The 22,500-nt window shown below is 34.6% G+C and overlaps 2 protein-coding genes across 2 annotated transcripts in view; one reads left to right on the forward strand and one right to left on the reverse strand.

The window, feature by feature from the left end:
- Positions 1 to 10,862, forward strand: part of LOC107552674 (neurocan core protein-like) — a 64,922-nt gene extending 54,060 nt beyond the window's left edge. Inside the window, exons 10-12 of the mRNA XM_016234616.1 lie at positions 1,636 to 1,749; positions 8,828 to 9,045; positions 10,671 to 10,862. Coding sequence (XP_016090102.1) covers positions 1,636 to 1,749; positions 8,828 to 9,045; positions 10,671 to 10,862 — 524 coding nt within the window. The remainder of the gene's footprint in view (positions 1 to 1,635; positions 1,750 to 8,827; positions 9,046 to 10,670) is intronic.
- Positions 10,863 to 17,405: 6,543 nt separating this feature from the next.
- Positions 17,406 to 22,500, reverse strand: part of LOC107552675 (transmembrane 6 superfamily member 1-like) — a 14,132-nt gene continuing 9,037 nt past the window's right edge. Inside the window, exon 6 of the mRNA XM_016234617.1 lies at positions 17,406 to 18,179. Within this exon, the coding sequence (XP_016090103.1) occupies positions 17,970 to 18,179 (210 nt within the window). The 3' untranslated portion in view covers positions 17,406 to 17,969. The remainder of the gene's footprint in view (positions 18,180 to 22,500) is intronic.

Below are 22,500 nucleotides of genomic sequence, written 5' to 3' on the forward strand. Positions count from 1 at the left end.
CCATCATCCTCAGTCATCTCTCCTTACTCTGTTTATGTGTTAAGTGAAATCTTATGTACTGTAATGTAACAGGCTACTACTGCTAGAAAGCAGCTAACCATGTCCCTTTAGTGGCTCGCGTTATTTTATTAGAATGCGCGTTATTTGTTTTCCGTGCCTTTCTGAATACAGACAGCAACCCATCCCTGCACAGCCTGGAACATAACATTTATTTCCATGATCTGCCATTTTCACTATTATCCTCGCTTGTTTCTTCACAAAACCTGCAGAACTTCTGATGATTCGGCTGGCGGCTGGCATAGAACATGGGCGGGTTTATGCAAATGTTGGGGGCGTAACTATTAGTGATCCCGACTGTAACGTCACAGTGAGTGTTATGTTCTGATTCGCCTATTTTTCAGTGGTCTTTTGCATGCACGAGATTTACATAAGAAGGAGGAAACAATAGTGTTTGAGGCTCACGGTAAGTCATTTCCATGTACAGAACTGTTATTATACAACTATGCCAAGGTAAATACAGTTTTCCATTCTATGGCACCTTTAACCGAGATATTACTGCTCTATGATCTACAGTCCTACAGCTTTCACCCAAAAATGATTCATTTACTCGCCCTCATGTTGCTCCAAACTTGCATGACTTGATTTCTTCAGTGGAAAATACACGCAGATGGTTTGACCTGCTCTTTTCCATGACCCTGATTAGACAGGGATTAATTCTGTTACACTCTAAAAACAACATAGAACAGTTTATTTGAAATGTGCTCTATATTCCAGTGTTGTTTTAGCATATTATTGTGGTTTTTGTTAATATTTCGAATTGAAAGATTTTATTTTTATATTTTTTGTTTTCACTTTAGTTAAACGTTTAGTTATTTTGTGTTTTGGGCATTTTTATTAGTTTTTATTGCGGGATGTTCTGCTATTTATACTGCTTAATGCAAATCATGGCAGTTATCTGCACCTGAGTATTGTAGTACATTATAAAACAGTATGCAGTAATAACGTATTGAGTGTAAATGATTATTTTAATTCAAATTATTAAATGGATTATTAAAACGATGTTTAACAGCTGTGTTTTGTAGTGTTGACTACCCCAGTCACACGTTTCCCCCTTTTTTTTTACTTTTAAGTTTCCTTTTTTCCTTCAAATTTTTATCTGATTTTTATCTATTTATATTCTATTTTATTTCATCTTTATTTCAGTTACACTCTAAAAAAATATCTGTGAAAATAGGGCACAATATACTGTATAGTTTGAAGGAATTGTTCTGTATTTATTTGTTTACAGGTTTTTTTATCAGTATTTTGAATTTTACATTTCATTGTGTTGTGTTTTAGAGTTAAACAGAAACGTCCGTAAAAAAAATTTATACTGTAGTTTTAGGTTACAATAACAACAAAATGGGTTTGTATATATTAATATACATATGTATGCAGACGTTTGCTGAAGTCAGCGTTTTTACAGACCCAAATAATTGTAATGTGTATAATTTATTTCTACTAGGGAACTTTGGGAGAATCATCTGAGAGCAAGTTAATATTTAAACAGAAGAGCTGAGAAGTAGTTTTGCTCTGGGACACAGAGAGACTCCTGCGTGATGCTTTCTGACTCTGTGATGACTGTTGTTCTTTCAGATGTTGATGACTGTCAGTCGAACCCCTGTGAAAACGGCGGCACCTGTATCGATAAAGAGGACTCGTTTGTGTGCCTCTGTTTGCCGAGTTACAGCGGAGACCGATGTGAGAGAGGTGAGATGCCCGAGCCTGAACATGAGCTCAGAAACATCTGCAAACATCCCATCTGCAAACATGATCCTTTCCCACCACACGACTCACATTCCACTCAAATTGAAGCGAGCTTTAAGATTTAAGCCGTTCGCTGCTGGGAAATGACTCTTAAACCAGCCTAAAGGTGCTGGACGTGATGCTTGTGGAGCAGCACACATAAAATATCTCTAGTATTAGTGAAATCAGTGGCTCTGTGATGGTCCTGAGGAGAAAAGGGGAGTGGCTCAGACATTTTAGCCAATCAGAAACACTCTTTGCCTGGTCTTCGGAGATCTTCACCTTTAAGATGAAGGTTATCCTTGTTGCAAAGCTTAACTCACCAAGCTGGTTTCCACTGGTCAGGCTGGTTTTAAAAGGGTTTTAGGCACTTTTTCTGAGATTTCGGAAACACCTTCACTGCATAATTAAATTCTGTTTGTATGCCAAAGTTTTTATTTGCTGATATTACTTGCTTTACTGTGTATTATTTTACTTATTTACTAAATTAATAAATTGCTTATGCAGTAATATCTTGCATATATTGTGCATGCATATTAGCATTGTGCAAAATTCTGTCAATATATTAATTTGACAGATTTTTGCACATTGTGAATATTTCATATGTGCAAGATGTTAATTTTACAATTTTTTGCATATACAATATGCAGTCATTTCTTGCATATATTGCACATGCATATTTGCATTGCATATGAAGTATGCAATAATATGCATATTTGTATTGTGCAAAAAATTGTCAAATTAACATCTTGAACATATGAAATATTCACAATGTGCAAATATCTGTCAAATTAATATATTGTACATATACAGTATGCAGTAATATCTTGCATATTGCGTATACATATTCGCATTGTGCAAAAATAAGTCAAATTAACATATTATGCATTGTGCTCAAATTAATATATTGCATATGCAATATTCGGTAATATCTTGCATTAAGCAAATGTCAGTCAAATTCATATACTGCATATGCTGTAAACTCTTGCATTTATTGCATACGCATATTTACATTGTGAAAATATCAGCCAAATTAATATAATGGCTATGCAATATCTTGCATATATTGCACATGCATACTCACATGCAAAAATCAGTCAAGTCAATATATTTCATATGCAATAATATCTTGCCTATATTGCATATGCATATTTGCACTGTGCAAAAATCATTCAAATTAATATACCGCATATGCAATATCAGTCAAATAACGTACAATAACAATATTAATGGAGTCAGCTAGTAATATTGGCAAGGAGTACAAGCTTTTGCGAGTTCTGCCAGGTCTTTTCATTCCTCTCATTAGTGTTTTACATTGTTTGTCAGTGTCTCAAAGGTGTGCTGTGCATGTTGACCTCTCTCTCTCTCTCTCTCTCTCTCTCTCTCTTTGTAACACATTGTGGCATTCATCTCAGTGGTTTAGCAGACTCATGAGCATCGCTCACCCTCCTCTGCATCCCATGACGACAGCGACTCTAACGATGATGCATTACTGCTAATAATGCAGTTGCATTATTGTGTGTGTATTTGGTAGATGCTTCATCATAGTTATGATGCTGCAGAGATGTAGATAGTGTCTGCAGATGATGGAAATTTGTTTCACAGTCCATTGGATGTTTGTGTTTAATCTGAGATGATTCCAGTAGAGCGCAACAGTGACTGTTCAGCTGTCTTGCTCTGGAAGTATTTTTCATTTGCTTTCTGAATAAGCCTTACTTAAAGTTTAAAATAGATAAAAGAACAATTCAGAAAAATGTATATAACCAGAAAACACTTTCCTGTGCTGTTTTAGTCTTTATGTAAATTCTTGCATGGTTTACTAACTCTCAACTAACTTTACCGCAAAATTCGCAATCAAAAGTGAACATTAACGGATGCTACATAAAGCATCATATGACTTCAAAAGGCTCCCCAGGGTCCTTAAAAAAGTTCAGTTTGATCAAATTTAAGGTCGTGGAAAATCTAAGATATCTTAAATGGTTTAACGAAATTCTTAAAAATTTGAACTTTAAAAGGCAATGATACAAAGATGTGAGCCATAGACTTCACTACACCTTTTACTTTATGATCAAATTAATATATTGCATATGCAATAGGCAAGTTTATCAAATTAACATATTGCATATCCAATAATACCTTGCCTATATTGCATGTGCATATTCACATTGTGCAAAAATCAGTAAAATGTAATATAGTGCAAATGGATGTCATGTAAAGCTAATAATGTTAGCAAAGAAAACCGTGATTGTGATTTACTGTTATGAATTAATGAATTACTTTATGGGGTTTATATTGTAATTCTGTATGTTATAAGAGTATTATGTATGTAAAAGTGCATATTTTATCTCCCTCGCCTTTTTAAAAAGGCAGCTGGAATAATTAAGGCAAAGACATTTCAAAATAAGAGTCATGGCATATTTTGGGCTTTTTAATAATTAAAAGTCCTGCATTATGCATAAAATAGTTTTCTGGTTATTATTGGTATATTACAAACAATAAACTATATCTGGCATTTAATTCAGCATAAACTGTAGTCGCTTCTCTTAATCATATTATATTGTTGAACTCTTTTGAAATCATTGATTCTTGTGTGTACACTGAAAAAAAAATTATAAGTAAACAATTTTCACTCAGAAATTGCTAGTACATTTCACAAATAATTACAAAGAACCTGCAAGTAACATGTATGAAATTTTGAAGTACAATTTTTTTTAGAATTTTACTCAAAAAAAAATAAATCTTTGTTTTATTTATAACTTTGAAAAATGATTTTTTTACAGTCTATAATGACACTATATATTTTTTAGTTCCATGTTTCTCATATCACTCCACACTCTTTTTCTTCTCACATAATAAATCATTTCTTCATATCTTATTTATTTTATAAGTATCCATTTAATAAGCAGGATAATGTTCAGTCAGCTGGGGCCTCATGTATAAAACTTTACGTAGATTTTTTCCTAAATGTGTGCGTACGCACAAAAGCTAGATTTTGCGTACGTACAAAAGTTTTCAGATTTATAAAGCCGTGCGTATGCCAGAACCTGTGCAGAATTCCCTTTGTAATACCCAGTCAGCGGAAGATTGTGCGAACATGAATCTCCACCCCATCTCCTCCCCGAAATCACCATATATGGAGCTTACAACACCTAGTTTTAATATTCCATCCACGTGACACCATGTTTAACGCAGTTAAGGGTACAATACGTTAGGAAAATTTGAGATACGTACTATAAATGCTTTTTGAGACATCACATTGCTATTCAAATTATATGCAATTCTGCCTATAAAGTAAACATATATTTTAGAATGTATAGTTGAATGGAGATAGGCCTTATTTTTTTGCAGTGCAAATAACTGCCTGACTCACCGCGTCAATAACAAAAACATTTTGAAAATAAAACGTGCATATCTTACAGTTTCCTTCAAATTCTGTCTTTTAAATATGATGTTTGTCACAATATTGGGAAGAGCACGAAAGGAGTTATCATTAGGCTACTGTCTGTGCACGACACACCTGTGAACAGAGGTTCTAGAGTACTGTCATCAAACCTGTTCAAACCAGCCAATCGACTGTTTGATCAACGAGCGCATCCTTATGTCTGTCGTTACCGTATATGTTCCAAAGCATCAGACGAATCAAGTTCACATCAGTGATCATTATTCACCTAATATCGCGTAGCGTTAGTTCTGGCAGGTCACGTTAGTCAAGCTCGCATCAGCTGACTCTCAGCTGATCCCCATCAACCTTTGGGAATACGACACCTATCTAAGCATTCATATATAAGGTCCCTCAGTATTATCAGCAGTTTTCGCATTGCTCAATAGCTAATTACCCTCCTCCATCCCCAGCTCCTCCTCTGTCAGTCAGGATTCAGCCTTCTGATTCTCCTTTGAATCAGAATAATTCTAAATGTGTACATAGCATTATTGAACTTTAACAATATCTGCAATACATTTATGTTGGTTCTGTTCTGTTCTGTTTACCCTGGGGGGTTATCGTTGCTCTCCCTGCTCTCTAAATAAATTCAGTGCACACAGACTGAAGTAGTTTAAGTCTTTGGTTCTTTTAATTGTGATGATTTTGGCTCACATTTAACAAAAACCCACCGCCCATGTCTGGGTGATACGAGACCCTGCGGTGGGTTTGTTTTGCAGTAATGACAGGCTGATTGTACATTATCCCTCATTCATTATCCACACTTGCTCGACCTTGGTGTTTCTTCCGCCCCTCCACTGATAGAGACTTAATTACATCTGTGTGCTGCTTTAATAGCAGGTCTCTGGTGGCCTTCATTCAGATTTAACCCACATCTCGCACACACACTGCAGGTAGACTGAGCTTTCAGGGGTTTTATTAATGTTTTGATGAATGTTAATCTGATGGAACCGCAGAGTCGTGAGCGCAGAGATGGATTATGGGAATGCATAATAATAAACACCAATGAGCTGAAATGATTCATGCATATGAAAACATTCCTGACGCTTGTTTAGAAAAAGTATGATGGTGATACTGTGTATATCAGTGTGTTTTAGTATCATTGATATAATATAACTTATTAATATTTTGAATTAATTTTTTATCATTTTCATTTTAGTTGCATTTGTAGGAATTTTGTTGTGAGATTTATTCATTATTTGTTGTTGTTGTTGTTTCAGATGTCTATATCATTAATATTTATTTAAGTTGTAGTAGTTTTTATGGAAGCCCATAACCTTTTATCTCACTATTAAGATTTTTTTTTCTCAGAATTGCAGGAAATAAACTATTTTTTTCTCGCATTTAAGAGTTTACATGTTGCAATTCTGCCTTTCTTCCCTCTGAATTCTGAGTTTATATCTCATTACATTCTGTTTTTTGATTGTTGTTTTTTTTATTAAGGTATACCTGTGTATGTATATATATATATATTTTTTTTTTTTTTTTTTTTTTTTTGAAAAAAAATTAACTTAAATGATTTTAGCAAATGGCTGCAATATAACAAAGAGTGAAAAATTTAAGGGGGTCTGAATACTTTCCGTACCCACTGTATATATAATTTAAGGCCTTACAAATGTCTTAAATCAGAACAGAATGTCTTAAAGTCATGGCAGTAAATGTTGTATGTGAGATCATGATCCGCACTCACGTCTTCTTTTTTCGTTTTATTTTACATTAATCATTGATGGGAAAAGACACAAACGTTTCGGCTCAAAGCCTTCCTCAGTGTGCAAAACTATTCAATCCCTCCACTTTTCAAATCACTGATTATACTGACGTCATCACTCATTAGCCAATGTTCGATTACTAAAATCATTCAGCCATTTCCATCTACAGTGTGAAAAACAATGATTGTTTATGAATTTGCCATGGAAAATGTCAAAAATACCGATGAAGAATGTCAGGGGGTTTTGTGTTCCCTTCAATTTATTTCTTACATTTTCTTTACTTAGTCTTAAAACAGGCATAAACCGTGTACATATAAAGTTGAATTAGCAGCCAGTAATCTTCTCTGACTCTTTAAAGCTTTAATGCATCGTCCAACACTGACTTCACTGACACACACCTCAAAACCGAGCGTGTTTTCCAGTTCAAGGGGTTATCGATCATCCTGTGTGTGTGTGTGTGTGTGTGAGCTGCACTTAATAAACTGCACGGACATCTCAATGTCGCTTTGACTGTCATCTTCTGGCCAGTAGCACAGATTAAACGTGTTTTGATGTGTCCATTGATTCCTCAGCAAGTGTTCGGTCTCATATCGCCCCTCAGTCCTGCTTCATCAGCTCTGTGTGGCATCTCAATGGACTCTGAATGAGAGACTAAACTCCGTCTTTCAGTGCTCCACACAACGAGGTCTCAGTTTTTAGGGTGCAAGTATTCAGAGGCTCAGACTGTGGGTTTAAGCTCTGGGCTCTGCACTACATTTCCCACGATGCCGTCCTTTGTGGCACATCCAGGATCTGGACGCCAGAGGACAGATTTACGGCCGGTGGCTCCCTGCCTATGGAAATCAGGCTCATTGTCTGGAGATGCAGCGTTTGTGCCTGGATTGCAGGATTTCATTTCATTTAAATTGAAAAGGTTAACATTTAATGAATCGTATTCTCCCTCCTGGAACCTGAAGTGTTTATACAGAAAATACAGGTTTATTTGTAGTCGATTGCGAATTTGAGCTGCATTCGATTTTCTTGAAACACTGGTTAAACTATTTCTTATTGAAAATTTGAGATTTTTTTTCTCATTTAGGGTCATGAATGTGCATGCAAAAAATTTGACACGTAGATGTGTTTTGTAAAGGCTGGTTACTTTGCATGCAGTTAGGCAAAAATCAACTCTTTGAACATCATAAATTCGGGTGAAAAAACTAAAGCCTTTATTGTAGTTTGCCAAAGAGCAAAAGATGAAATGCATGAGAACTTTGGATTTTAGTTTTTTGACCTTTTTGTTTTAATCATGCTCTTAACTGCTGTTTTTATTGGCACATTTTGCATATCCGCTTTTATAAAGCAACAGCTTTTAATTTGAATTACATTTTTAAATGTATATTTAAATTATATTAATGAATTTATATTTAAATATAAAATATATTGAATTTATATTTTAAAATAATTTATGTTTATACATTTATATTTATACGTGTTATTTAATTTACATTCAAATATAAATGTAAAAACAATTTAATTTATATTTAAATTTAATTAATTATGAATTAAATTATATTTAGAAAAGTTTATATTTAAATATAAACTAAATTATATTTATTAATTAACATTTAAATATACACTAAATTATGTTTATTATTTATGTTTAAAAATAAATTAAATTATAATTAATTACATTTAATTTAATAACCAGAATTAACCAAAATTACTATTTCGCTTAATAAAATGTGATTCTGTTAAATAGTGGCATGCATCCAAACTATTGGCTGATATTCTGATGGGAAAAAAACATTTATGTTGCGAGTTCAATTTTTATTTGAAAGTTTTTGCATGTTAAGGATCGGTTCCGTTAGACAAGCACTGATGGTTTATGATTTATGATATGTCTGTGTGTTTGCAGTGATGTGTGGCACTCCGCCTGCCGTCGATAACGCGTCTCTAGTGGGCCGCAGACGCTCACACTACGACATCCATGCAGTGGTTCGGTACCAGTGCGCCGACGGCTTCTTCCAGGGACACATCCCGACTGTCCGCTGCCGACCCACCGGGACCTGGGAAAGACCCAAGATCATCTGCACTAAATGTGAGTCTCAAAATACTGATCTGCTTTTTGATAAGGTAGCACCATGCTTTATGGTCATATCGTTGAAAAATGTATAACCCACTCAGCTATGTATTAAAAGATGCATGTATAATACAACTTACTTTACCTGCGTGCATACAGTATACTGTATAGCAAATCTCATCTCTGTGATTGTTCATACAGTGGGGAAAAAAAGTATTTAGTCAGCCACCAATTGTGCAAGTTCTCCCACTTAAAAAGATGAGAGAGGCCTGTAATTTTCATCATAGGTATACCTCAACTATGAGAGACAAAATGAGAAAAAAAATCCAGAAAATCACATTGTAGGATTTTTAAAGAATTTATTTGCAAATTATGGTGGAAAATAAGTATTTGGTCAATAACAAAATTTCATCTCAATACTTTGTTATAATATACCCTTTGTTGGCAATGCAAAAATGTGAATTGTATTATTGCACTGCACTTTATATATTTACATTACATTACATTTAGACATTTAGCAGATGCTTTTATCCAAAGTGACTTACAAATGAGGACAATAAAAGCAATCAAAATCAACAAAAGAGCAATGATATACAAGTGCTGTAACAATTCTCAGTTAGCTTAATGCAGCACATGTAGCAAGGGTTTTTTAAATAATAAATAAAAAGAACACAGATAGAATAGAAAAAGAATAGAGCAAGGTCTTTTTAGAGGTCTTTTTTGCTTTTCTTAATTGCATAATAAATGAAAAGAAAACATAGAATACAAAAAGATTAGAAAGCAAGTGTTATTTATTTATTTTTATTTTTTTTAGAAAACAAGCAGAAATATATATTTTCTGCATACATACACCCACATAAAGCAATATATATTATGTATTGTTTTATTTTGTCACAAAATGTATAATGTATGGATATATAAGTATAAAAATGATTTTCTTCCTCAGTGTTTTTGTCTTGTTTTCCAGGACAAATTCATAAATCAAGACACATTTAATCGAGAAGCAAAATTACTTACGATTATTTTTCTAACCCCATTAGGAGATATTTTTTCTTCTTTTAAGCAAAAACTCACTTAATTCTGATGCATTATTATCTTAAGTCAATTTGCTTCTTAAGTATCTTGATTTAAGAACGTTTAGATATTTGTAAAAATAGTACTGGAAAACAACACAAAAATAATGAGCAAGAAATCATCTTTTGCAGCATAGATACAGTATACTAACAGCACTATACAGCACATTTCAACGGCACAAAATGTGAGTCATATTTTCACACAGCTCTAATCTGCTAAATGCAACTATAAGACATGAAGATATTAAGATATTGTAAACCTTAACATCAAGATTTTCTGCTTTGAAACAATGTGTATTGAGAAATGTGCTATACAAATACATTTGACTTGAATTGTGGACAAAAACTATTTTGCATCTAATGAAATGTTAATTTTAATATATTTTGAATGGTAATATTATGGTTGTAAAAGTATTAAATATGCCGTAAGTGCAGTCAGAAGCGGTTAATTCACTGGTTATTTGGTACTTGCTTCTAAGTTGGACAATAGAGCATGGCGCTTGAACCAATCAAATGTAAACCTTGCAGTGGATACAAGCGTCTGCCAAATGTTCAATGTAAATGCAAATCAGATGTAGTCATGTGACCGTTTTGTTTCCCTCCAGCACCGCGATCTCACCGTTACCGTCGGCAACACCACAGATCTCGGCGCGAGCATCGACGACACCGGAGACACGGATCGGGGCACAGGGGGCGGGATTAAGCTACGGGGGGCGGGGCTAAAAGCAGGGGTCGTGACCTCTGTTCCTGTGTTTCCATGTCAGAGGAAACGCAGCAGACGGAAAGGACAGAAATAATCGTTCTTTTTTACCGCTGTTATTTAGGTTTCACTAACCCTCCGTTCACTTCTTCATTAGATAATGTTTTTTATTGGTTATTTCACGCAGATGGATGGTGACTCTTCATCTTCATAGAATAGTTGTATTAATTTGTTCACGCAGCAGGTGAAGGCTCTGGTTGCTCATGCTCATGTTTGTTCGGCTTTAGATATTTTGGATGTAATGCTTTAATGAAATACTAAATAAACTGCCCAAAATGATTCATATTCATGAAATAAGACGCTCTTCAAGCCTTCGAATGGCACAATAATGAATTCGTTTTTACCCATGAGGCTTTACTTTGTCTTGGTTTTGAGTGTTTGCTGATGATTTGGTTTGATTGCAACTCTTTAACTCTAAATGTCGGACTAGAATCGTAGTGAAACCCCTTACGTTCATAAATGAGTGAATTTCATGAAGAAAAGCAACTTTCAGCTCACATTTCAGACCAAAATGAAAAGAAAAAAAACATGCGAAATTATATTTTTCATAAAGGAAATGAAGCCTGTTTTTAAAATCATTGAATTTTTTTTTTTGCATTATGATTATTAAATCGCATTTACTCTCAAATTAAATATCCAAACATTAATACAATCCCGTTCTATCACTGTGATAGAGGATTACAAATCGTCCTGCCCAGAAAAGAGGTTTTTAATTAAAATGATACATTTAACATTAATAAATGGTACCATGAAATATACTTAATACTTTTAAATTGACTTTACAATTTGAATATATTATTATTAATATTATATGGCTAATTGTAACATGTTTAATTGTCGTAAAAATAATGTCAAAATTTAAATAAAAAAAGTTCTTTATGCCACTGTTATTTTTATTAATAATTTCAACTAGTTTATATTTTTGCATTTTCTGTTTCATTTAAATCACCTAGTTAAATTACGTTCGTTTAAAGTACTAAGTTTTAGTAATTTTTGTAATGTTTTTATTAAGTTTTATTTTAATTTGAGCTATTTTGGTACATCAAGTTAAACTAAATTAAAATGAAAAAATGTTGCCTTGGCAAGTAGCTTGAAATAAATAAAAAAAATTATTTAACTTTAAAAAAAATTCAAGCAATGAAAATGTTTTTTTTTTACTAGTTTTAGTTCACCTATAATAACCCTGCTTTATGCAAAATGTAATTTCTCATTTCTTTTTGTTGTTGGGGTGAAACATGAGCAAAACAGAACTGAAACTGAGTTTGTAACTGAATCAGTTCATTTATCTTCTCACATAAACTGTGATGAAGCATCGGAAAGATCTGGAACAGAGATGATTGACAGGTGCTTGAACTTCAAACTATCTCTGTGTTCCTCGTGATTCAGGTGAATCGTTTCTGTTTTCTTGAATCTGAATCAGAAGGATTTGACTCTCTGAACAGAAACAAACACAGACACACTGAGTCCTCAAGAGGGCGATAGAGTTTCCTTCAGATCTCAATTTTATTACCGTTCAGGTCACTTCATACAAACATGTCAACAGTTTAACCGGCTCGGAAAGATCAACACGTCGACCTGAAAGAGAAAACAGAGCCTAGAAGAAAGTTTATGCATGAACACATACTTTACAAATTGCGTTCTGACACATTTTAAATAGTGTGAGTGAGTGTTCACATACTTTACCAGGTGCTTTTGAGGCCGCAGGCTCTCGTGTCTCATTCAGACACGATCTGATCTGATTTTATTCTCACCTGCTGAAGCGTGTGTGAATGTGATGTGTTGTAGTTCATTTCACATGCCTGTTGCTTGGTTACACGTGTCTCGATGTCCTTCCTGTATGTGTGTGTGCAAGAGAATGTGTGTGTGTGTGTGTGTGCAAGAGAAAGTGTGTGTGTGTGTGTGGGTGTGGGTGTGTGTGTGTGTGTGTGCGCGCGCGAGAGAATGTAAGTGTGTGTGTGCAAGAGAGTGTGTGTGTGTGTGTGTGCGCGCGCGAGAGAATGTAAGTGTGTGTGTGCAAGAGAGTGTGTGTGTGTGTGTGTGCGCGCGCGAGAGAATGTAAGTGTGTGTGTGCAAGAGAGTGTGTGTGTGTGTGTGTGCGCGCGCGAGAGAATGTAAGTGTGTGTGTGCAAGAGAGTGTGTGTGTGTGTGTGTGCAAGAGAATGTAAGTGTGTGTGTGTGTGTGTGTGTGTGCGCGCGCAAGATAATGTAAGTGTGTGTGTGCAAGAGAATGTGTGTGTGTGTGTGTGTGCAAGAGAATGTAAGTGTGTGTGTGTGTGTGTGTGTGAGTGCGTGCGTGGAAGATCTGGAACAGAGATGATTGACAGGTGCTTGAACTTCAAACTATCTCTGTGTTCCTCGTGATTCAGGTGAATCGTTTCTGTTTTCTTGAATCTGAATCAGAAGGATTTGACTCTCTGAACAGAAACAAACACAGACACACTGAGTCCTCAAGAGGGCGATAGAGTTTCCTTCAGATCTCAATTTTATTACCGTTCAGGTCACTTCATACAAACATGTCAACAGTTTAACCGGCTCGGAAAGATCAACACGTCGACCTGAAAGAGAAAACAGAGCCTAGAAGAAAGTTTATGCATGAACACATACTTTACAAATTGCGTTCTGACACATTTTAAATAGTGTGAGTGAGTGTTCACATACTTTACCAGGTGCTTTTGAGGCCGCAGGCTCTCGTGTCTCATTCAGACACGATCTGATCTGATTTTATTCTCACCTGCTGAAGCGTGTGTGAATGTGATGTGTTGTAGTTCATTTCACATGCCTGTTGCTTGGTTACACGGCGCGCGCGAGAGAATGTGTGTGTGTGTGTGCAAGAGAATGTGTGTGTGTGTGTGTGTGCAAGAGAATGTAAGTGTGTGTGTGTGTGTGTGTATTTGAGATAACTGCATGTGTTTCTGTGTGTTTTGTTTATGCAGTTTTAAGTGTTTTTTAAACTACAGATGAGACTCAAAAATGAGTTTAATACTCAGTATTTTTGTTTTGTTTTGCAGTACACACATCTAAACATTCTTACATCAAGATACAGTAACTTCAGAAGCAAAAATGTTACGTCTTATTTTCTAAACAAAGGTATCAAAATTAAGTGATTTTATACTTAAAATGAGAAAATATATGACAATAGGTCAGAAAAATAAACTTGTTTTCCATTTGAATAAAATTTTTATTTGTGGATATTTAAGCATAAACTCGCTTAATTTGAATAAAACATCATTCTTGTTTTCTGAAAAATTTCAATTATTTAGATTTCCTCTCAAAGTTAAAAAATAAAAAGTTTTGTTAAAATGAGAAATTTCGCATTAATGAAGTTCAGTGCAACAAATGCTACCTTGAAATATGGTTAATAAAACACTTTAAAATAAATGTTTTCCCTTTGAGTTTTAATAAATGTACATTTTTCTTACACCACTGACACATATTTTTACTTGTTTTAAGCATAAACTCACTTAATTTGAATAATACTTTACCGTACTTAACATTTTAAGTAATTTTGCTCTCCAAGTAATTGTGTCTTGATTTAAGAATGTTTAGATATTTGTTCTGGAAAACAAGACAAAAATACTGATTAAGAAAGTCATTTTTTGCAGTTCAGGATCTGTTCTTAAACCTAGCGAGCTTCTTAACTAGACAACTTAAAGATGCAACTTCCTTAAGTTTTTTTAATATCACTTTGATAGAAAGATCAACAAGCTCAGTTCAATCTAACGCATTATGTGTGATGGAGTTAAAAACACATTTCATTCAGTGGTGGAAAATATTGATAAAAAGTTGATTCTAATTCATGCATTATTTTATCCATTATTTGGGCGAGTTGTATTTTTATTAAAATAAAAGGTTTTCACATTCTTGAAATCAAATGCATAAATGTAATACACAGAAGTGCTTCCCAATCTCTCACTTGTGAGGTTCAGTCTCAGTTCGGATGCTGCCTATGTAGGGAGCACTAGGTTTTGGAGCAGATGTGTTTGCTGTGGATCTCTTTTCCTCTCAGTATCGTCTGTTTGCTCTGTGTGTTTATTGATAACATGTATTCTTTAGTGAACACGATGATGAATAATCCACCATCTCACTCTTCTGTTTGCTCTGAGCTTATAAGATCCACTTTCTTCTGTAAATAAATTGTCTTTACTCATTTATTCTTTCATAACGATCACTGTTTACTTGCTTTTAATGACAACATTTTTTAGTATTTTTTTATTCTAGTATCTGATCACATTTAATCACCCTATTCAGTATTGTTTTTGTACTATAACTAGCAGAAGTGGCATGGAAATGTGTATTTCACACAATAACGAGCATATGTTTGGATCTCTTTATTAAACCCTTATTAAAATGCTCAGATCAATCTGCTTTCTGAGGTCAAACTTTGATGTTTTTATGCTTCACTTCACGTTTGTTGATGTGTTTTTGTTCTTTATTAAACTCGAGACAAGCCAACAATAAAACTGATTGGATCAAAACTGCTGTCATTTCATATGTTTATTTTGAGTGACCTGCTTCCTTGTGTTAAAACTCAATTTAAGCATTTCTATTCTCAATGCACGAATAATACTTCAAACTGAACGTGTACAAATTAATTTCTCTTGTTTCCTTGATGCATTTTGTTAATTTTATAAGGGAATCAATTCTAAAAATGCTAATGCTATGATATATTTTGTGATTATGATATATATTTGTGATTGATAGTCTGCAAGGCCAGTGCATGACAGCAGTTTTTATACACAGTTAATTTTAGTATGCTGTGCTGTTGTGTTGCTCATTATTGCTCTAGTTCTCTATTAGGACTCACTTACATTTATTATGTGATTTTAGGCCTCAGCAGTCACACAGACACACATTCATCTGCTGATTTAGTCATTTAGCAGACGCTTTTAAACATACTTTATGCATGCATACTTAAGAGGAACAGTTCACCAAAAAATGAAAATGTCCTCACCGATCATCCAAGATTTGGATTAGTTTGTTTTTAATCAGATTTGTAGAAATGTAGCTTTGCATCAGTGTCTCAGCAATGGATGCTCTGCAGTGAATGGGTGCCGTCAGAATGAGAGTCCAAACAGCTGATAAAAACATCACAAGTAATCCACAGCACTCCAGTCCATCAGTTAACATCTGGAGAAGACAACAGAGACAAATCCATCAAGATGTTTTTAACTGAAATGTGAGTCTATAATCCATAATAACGCTTCCTCCAGTGAAAAGGTGCATCTAATGTTGTCTCTCACATCAAAATCCAGCCACATATTTGTTTAGAGCTGTTTTGGCTTGTAAACGGTGCTTGATCTGTGCAGATTGCTCTCCTGATTCAGACCAGACCACTTTTTCACTGGAGGAAGCGTTATTATGGATTATGGACTCAGATTTTAGTTAAAAACATCTTAATGATGGATTTGTTTCAGCTTTTGTCTTCTCCAGATTCTTCTCCAGTGCTGTGGATTACTTGTGGATTATTGTGATGTTTTTATCAGCTGTTTGGACTCTCATTCTGACGGCACCCATTCACTTCAGAGCATCCATTGCTGAGACACTGATGCAATGCTACATTTCTCCAAATCTGATGAAGAAATAAACTCATCTACATATTGGATGGCTTGAGGGTGAGCACATTTTTTGTTTATTCAAGGCAAAAGTCTCCCATTTAGAAACAATTGAGATATTAAAGCGATCTCATTTATTTCCTGAGGGATCTGTTCTATTCTGCAGTGTTATACTGTATATCTATAATAATCTATGTTCTGCTGTCTGTCTCTCCTCCATCGTGTCTGATCCTGACGCCCACTTCAGGTCCATGAGGTCAGATTGAGCTTCTGTTTATCTGATAGTGTTGAAGTTACTCTCATTGTTTGCTATATTTAGTTCTCACTTCTGGGCAGTGGCCTGTTCCTCCATCTATAAGACTCACACAAAGGCAGTGTTCACATTTTTAGCCCAGTGAGACTGATCTGATTCATATCAGCTTCATATAAACACACACACTCATGTAGAGAAAGGGTTAGAATTTGGTAAAAAACAGTGTTAAAATGAGCTGAGAAAAACACATTTGACAGTCTCTTTTGCTCATCAAGGCTTGTATTTGATTACAAATACAGCAAAACAGTAATATTGTTAAATATTATTACAATGTCAAATAGCTGTTTTCAATGTTAATATCTGTTAAAATATAGGCTAATTTATTTCTGTGATTACATTACTGCAGTCTTCAGTGTCACATGATCTTCAGAAATCATTCTAATATGCTGATTTGCTGTCGTTATCAAATAAAAAAGGTAATTGCAACATTTGACTAAACAGTTCTTTTTTCCTTGCCAACTTGAATTTATTTCACAATTCAGACTGAGTTTAAACCTCTTTTAATTTTTGACTGCTGTCTGAATTCTGGGTTTACATCTCAAAATTCTGTTTTTTTTTTCCGTCACAGAATCAACGTACCATGCTTATAATAAAATAAATAAAATCAGGCATCTGTCTAATATTATTTGAATCATACTGATACTGATGATAAAAAAATGCATGACTGTTATGACTGAAATATTTTATAACATAGTATAGAAAAATAATTTACTGCTTGAATTGGAAAAAATACGGCCAAATACTTGAATCTGCTTACAATAACAGGGAATGTTCTCGGAACGTTCTGAAAAGGTTCTCTCAATGTTATGAAAAAAACGTTCTTGCAGTAACGTTAATAAAATGTTCAAAATGTTCTGGTCTTTAACAATGTTATCAAAATGTTAGCACAAAAACGTTAGTTATATATCGTTAATGGAACTTTGTAGTGTCTAACTTTTTTTTTCTGTTTTCATAGAACATTCAAAAGTAACATTTCCTTAATGTTGCAAAGTGATACAATGGAATGTTCCATTAACGTAACATTTGTAACTGGACGTTTTGAACATGAATGGGAATGTTAGCGAAATGTCTTAGAACTTATTTTTGTTAGCTGGGACCAGCCTAATCAGACGGAAAGGCTTCGCTGGACATTTCAAAACCACTAATATTGGTAGATACAGATATAGTCACTGATATATTGATGCTTTTACAAATAATCCCTGGTGGTTTCAGCTGACAGCGGAGTCTCTCTCCTGTAAAGAGGACGCATGCATGTTCTAGCGTGTGAATGCTGAGGGTTTTAATTCTTCTTCTTGCCGTTGCTGGCCTGCTCCTGAGGAACACTCTTCATGAAGAAGGTCTGGTCCATGTAGCAGCGGACGGCGAGGAGGACGGGCACGGCTGTGTACAGCAGGTTCAGCGTGACCACCTGCCTCCACTCGTCTTTGGGGATCCTGTAGGTGAACGGTGTGCGCGAGTGAACAGACGCGCCCAGGTGAGTCCACTGCATCTGTGCAAACATCACAGACAGACACAGATGAGTTATCAGTCATCATATCGGCTAATATTGGGGGGGTTCGTTATTGGCACTGATCTGAATTGTGAACAGATCATTTTTGTCCTAAAAAGACAGCAAAAAAAAGATTACACTCTTAAAAATAAAGGTGCTCAAAAGGTTCTTCACAACGATGCCATAGGAGAAACATTTTTCAGTTCCACAGAGAACCATTCAGCAGGGCTCGAAATTAACTTTTTTACTTGGTAGCACTGGTGCTCCCAACTTTAAAAAGTTAGGCGCACCAGCAAAAATTAATGAGCACCACAACTACAAATATTAACATATTTCATCTTTACATTCTTAACTTTAATGCAGATTTTAGGTTAATATTAGCTGTCAATCACTCAGTCACTGCTTTCTGCTGTCAGGTGACAGGGAGCTAATGGAAAGGGCTGAAGAAGAGAGACAATGAAAAGAACACTGACAGATTTCTTTTGTAACAGAGAGAGAGAGAGAGCTCCTCTTTAGCGAGGGTTAGGATGGTGTATGCGGTGTTAAATTTTACATTCAGCTCTGCCAATTGCGCAGAACGGCTGGCAGCTAGGTGTGTGCGATATTGACAAAAAAATGTATCTCTATATTTTCTAGGATTTTATCGCTAACGATAATTAGACGATATTTTGCTGAGTGTGTTATTGTGCTGATCTTGTGTTATTGTGCTGGTAGTCTTAAAGACTATACCGTGGACAGCTGACTTTGATATTCTTCATATTCTGTGTGCTGGTCAGTTCACAGCAGTGATAGAAATTAATCTTTTCCTATAAGTTTAAATAGATTTTTACTCTTTATGGTCATTTTTATAATTAAGCCACTTTTTTTCTAAAAGTGTGCATCATCATTTGAGTCAAATTCTTACATTTAATCAGTCAAGTAGAGTAATAAGAAATTTGGGCTGTTATCAAGCAAATGAAAGCAGTATCAACAAAATTCATCTTTGCAGTGCAGAGGAAACACAGAAGCTGCAACTGAAGAGGCATTTAGATGCATTTACACACTGCTTAATGCAGGACATGAATGCATTTAACCTGCAGTTACACATCCATATATAATGTTTTAATACTGTAAACATAAAACACTGAAAGCGGATATTTGAAATTATAAAAAAAAAATTGAAAAGAAAAGAAAATATATTTTAATGGAACACTCCACTATTTTTGAAAATAGGCTAATTTTCCAACTCCCCTAGAGTTAAACAGTTGAGTTTTACCATTTTCGAATCCATTCAGCCGATCTCCGGGTCTGGCGGTAGCACTTTTAGCTGTAGCTTAGCATAGATCATTGAATCTGATTAGACCGTTAGCATCTTGCTCAAAAATGACCAAAGAGTTTCTATATTTTTCCTATTTAAAACTTGACTCTTCTGTAGTTACATCCTGTACTAAGACTGATGGAAAATGAAAAGTTGGCTAGGAACTATACTCTCATTCCGGTGTAATAATCAAGGAACTTTGCTGCCGTACCATGGGTGCAGCAGGCGCAATATTACGCAGCGCCTGAAAATAGTCCCCAGAACGCTCCCTGTGCAAGCAGGTGGTCACGTTGGTTATGTTGTCAGAGCAGACTGCGCTTGTCGGAAGGAGGGACTTTGTAGAAAACGAAGTGTTTGAGAGAGGCGGGGCATAGAGGACCTACAATAATGTACAGTATTTGAAAAATAATGTGTTTTTTGCACATTAAAGCATGTCAACATATTCTGTTACACCAAATACACAAAATAATGATCTTTAAAAAAGCATCATATGACCCCTTTAATAGATTAAATCATGCAGTGAAAAAAACGCAGTCTAAATGCGCACGCGCACTAGTCTAACCTAACTAGTGTTACCTGCAAACTCCGTCTCAAAGTGAATGCAGTGCATAGAGCACAGTGCATTTTCATAGCGGAGCCACTCAAAGTCTTTCAACCATTCTCTCCGAAAACTGTACGCCTTCTTTTCGGCTGGTGGATCAACATTCACCACATGATCGCTATCACCAGCACCCTTATTTGTAACTTTAGGTGGTTCTGTCAGTGTTATTTTCATTGTCTCTCTTCTTCAGCCCTTTGCATTAGCAAAGCTGACAGCGGAAAGCAGTGACTGAGTGATTGACAGCTAATAGTAACCAATCTAAAATCTGCATTAAAGTTAAGAATGTAAAGATGAAGTAATGTAACGTTTGATAGAACGGCAGACTGCTCACCGTATCAGCAAACAGAAAACACATAACTGTGAAAGTTTTTAGAGAAATTAAAACAGGTCGCACATGCAACAACAATTATATGCACTCGCACAAATGCTCCCAAATATATTTTGAGGTCGCACAGATTAAATTATGGGAGCAATTTCGATCCTTGATTCAGTCAAAGGTTCTTTAAAGAAGCATCTCTTTCTTAGCCTTATATAATCTGAAGAACCTTCTTTCGCCACAAAGAAGCTTTTGTGAAACAGAAAGGTTCTTCAGATGTTAAAGCTTCTTTATGGAACCATTTAGACAAAAAAAGGTTCTTCTATGGCATCGTGAAGCACCTTTATTTTTAAGAGTGTACCATACCAGTTTTTAAAAAAAGTGTTATATAGTAATATTATGTTTTGATTCTAAATTCTAGATCAAAGTTTAATTGAGAAGAGTTTTATTCAAACAAAACGGCATCGATTTATATTGGACTGTCATATCAGTTATCGACCATAACAAAAATAGTTATTGATCGCTGTGTCTGCAAAAACATTCATCTTTATTTAATACATTTTCTCTGATTCATGACATTTTCTCCTGAACCAGTTTTCAACCTAAAATTTGTAACCAGTACAAAAAAGAATATCAAAACTACAATGAATCTTTGTCTAATAAATATACAATCACATACAACTGTGCAATTATACATACAAGTTTTAAATAATTCAAAACTAAATTCCTACGAAAGTTTAGTATTATTTATATTCTATTATAGTATTTATTAATATTTTGAATTATCTTTTATTTTTTCGAGAACTGTTTTTTGTGTATATGCTTTATTTAAGATTAACTGTTTTATTTAAGATTTAACCTGTCATAGCTATGCAAAGATTTGATTTCAAAAATTGTATCATAGCTATTAAACTATATCGTGTTATGATTTTAAATCTGTATTTAACCTCAGAATGATCTCAAAGTAAGTCTGATTTTGTGGTGGCTGTGCTTTAAAATTAAATTATAATCTTAATTCAAGCGATGAAGGATTTCGAAAGTGATAGTAACCAGTGTTGAGTACTACTGTAAGGTTAAGCCTGCCTGCTTCCCTAACGAAAATTTTTTACATTTTACATGTTTGAAAATGATTAACAGTTGAAAACAATAGAAATTTAGAGAAGTAATCAAAAAGTAATGGATTTCGAAAGTGATAGTAATCAGTGTTGAGTACTACTGTAAGGTTAAGCCTGCCTGCTTCCCTAACGAAAATTTTTTACATTTTACATGTTTGAAAATGATTAACAGTTGAAAACAATAGAAATTTAGAGAAGTAATCAAAAAGTAATCAAATGTAATCAGTTATATTACTTGAATGAAGAAATTGAAATAGTACTACTTATTACATTGTAATCTGTAACCTATTACATTTCCAAAGTAACCTTCCCAACACTGGTCATTAGTAGAGACATACGGGGCAGTGTGTTCACCTCAAGGCACATAAATGGTTGAAATGAATGGCTGCACTGTAAAAAAAAAATTACGGTAAAATTACAGCTGTGGTTGCCGGAATTTTACCGTAAAAAATAGTAGCAACATTTTAGGTTTTACAGTTTTACTTTAAATTTACAGTTAAATACATTAATTTCATTAACTGAAATAATGTTAATATACCAACCTATTGAAGTACTGAAATCTGTTTTGTATCTTTGTAATACACTGATAACCACCAAATGCAGGAGGTGATGAGAAAGTCACATGATGAACCAAAGCCTATCACAAGCAGCTTTTAAATAATAACATATATAGAAGGTGCACAGAGTCATTCACACAAACACTAAACACCATCACGGTAACACACATGAAACTGAAATAATGCAGTAAACATTCATTTAACAACATTAGGTGTAACACACAACCCTAATATACAAAATTGATAAGAAAAAACTAAGAAGAAACAGTTATTTCAACAACAAAAAAACCCATAAAATTTGAAATGTAACGCAGGGAATTCTGGAAATGTCCATTTACGGTTATTCACTGTAAATGATACAGTCTTTTTCCACTTCCAAAACCAGTATACTACCGTAAAATTAATGTCCAATACATGTAATGTCCAATACAGTTT

The sequence above is a fragment of the Sinocyclocheilus grahami genome, unplaced genomic scaffold (genome assembly GCF_001515645.1).
Source record: "Sinocyclocheilus grahami isolate Dianchi unplaced genomic scaffold, SAMN03320097.WGS_v1.1 scaffold456.1, whole genome shotgun sequence".
Lineage (NCBI taxonomy): Eukaryota > Metazoa > Chordata > Actinopteri > Cypriniformes > Cyprinidae > Sinocyclocheilus > Sinocyclocheilus grahami.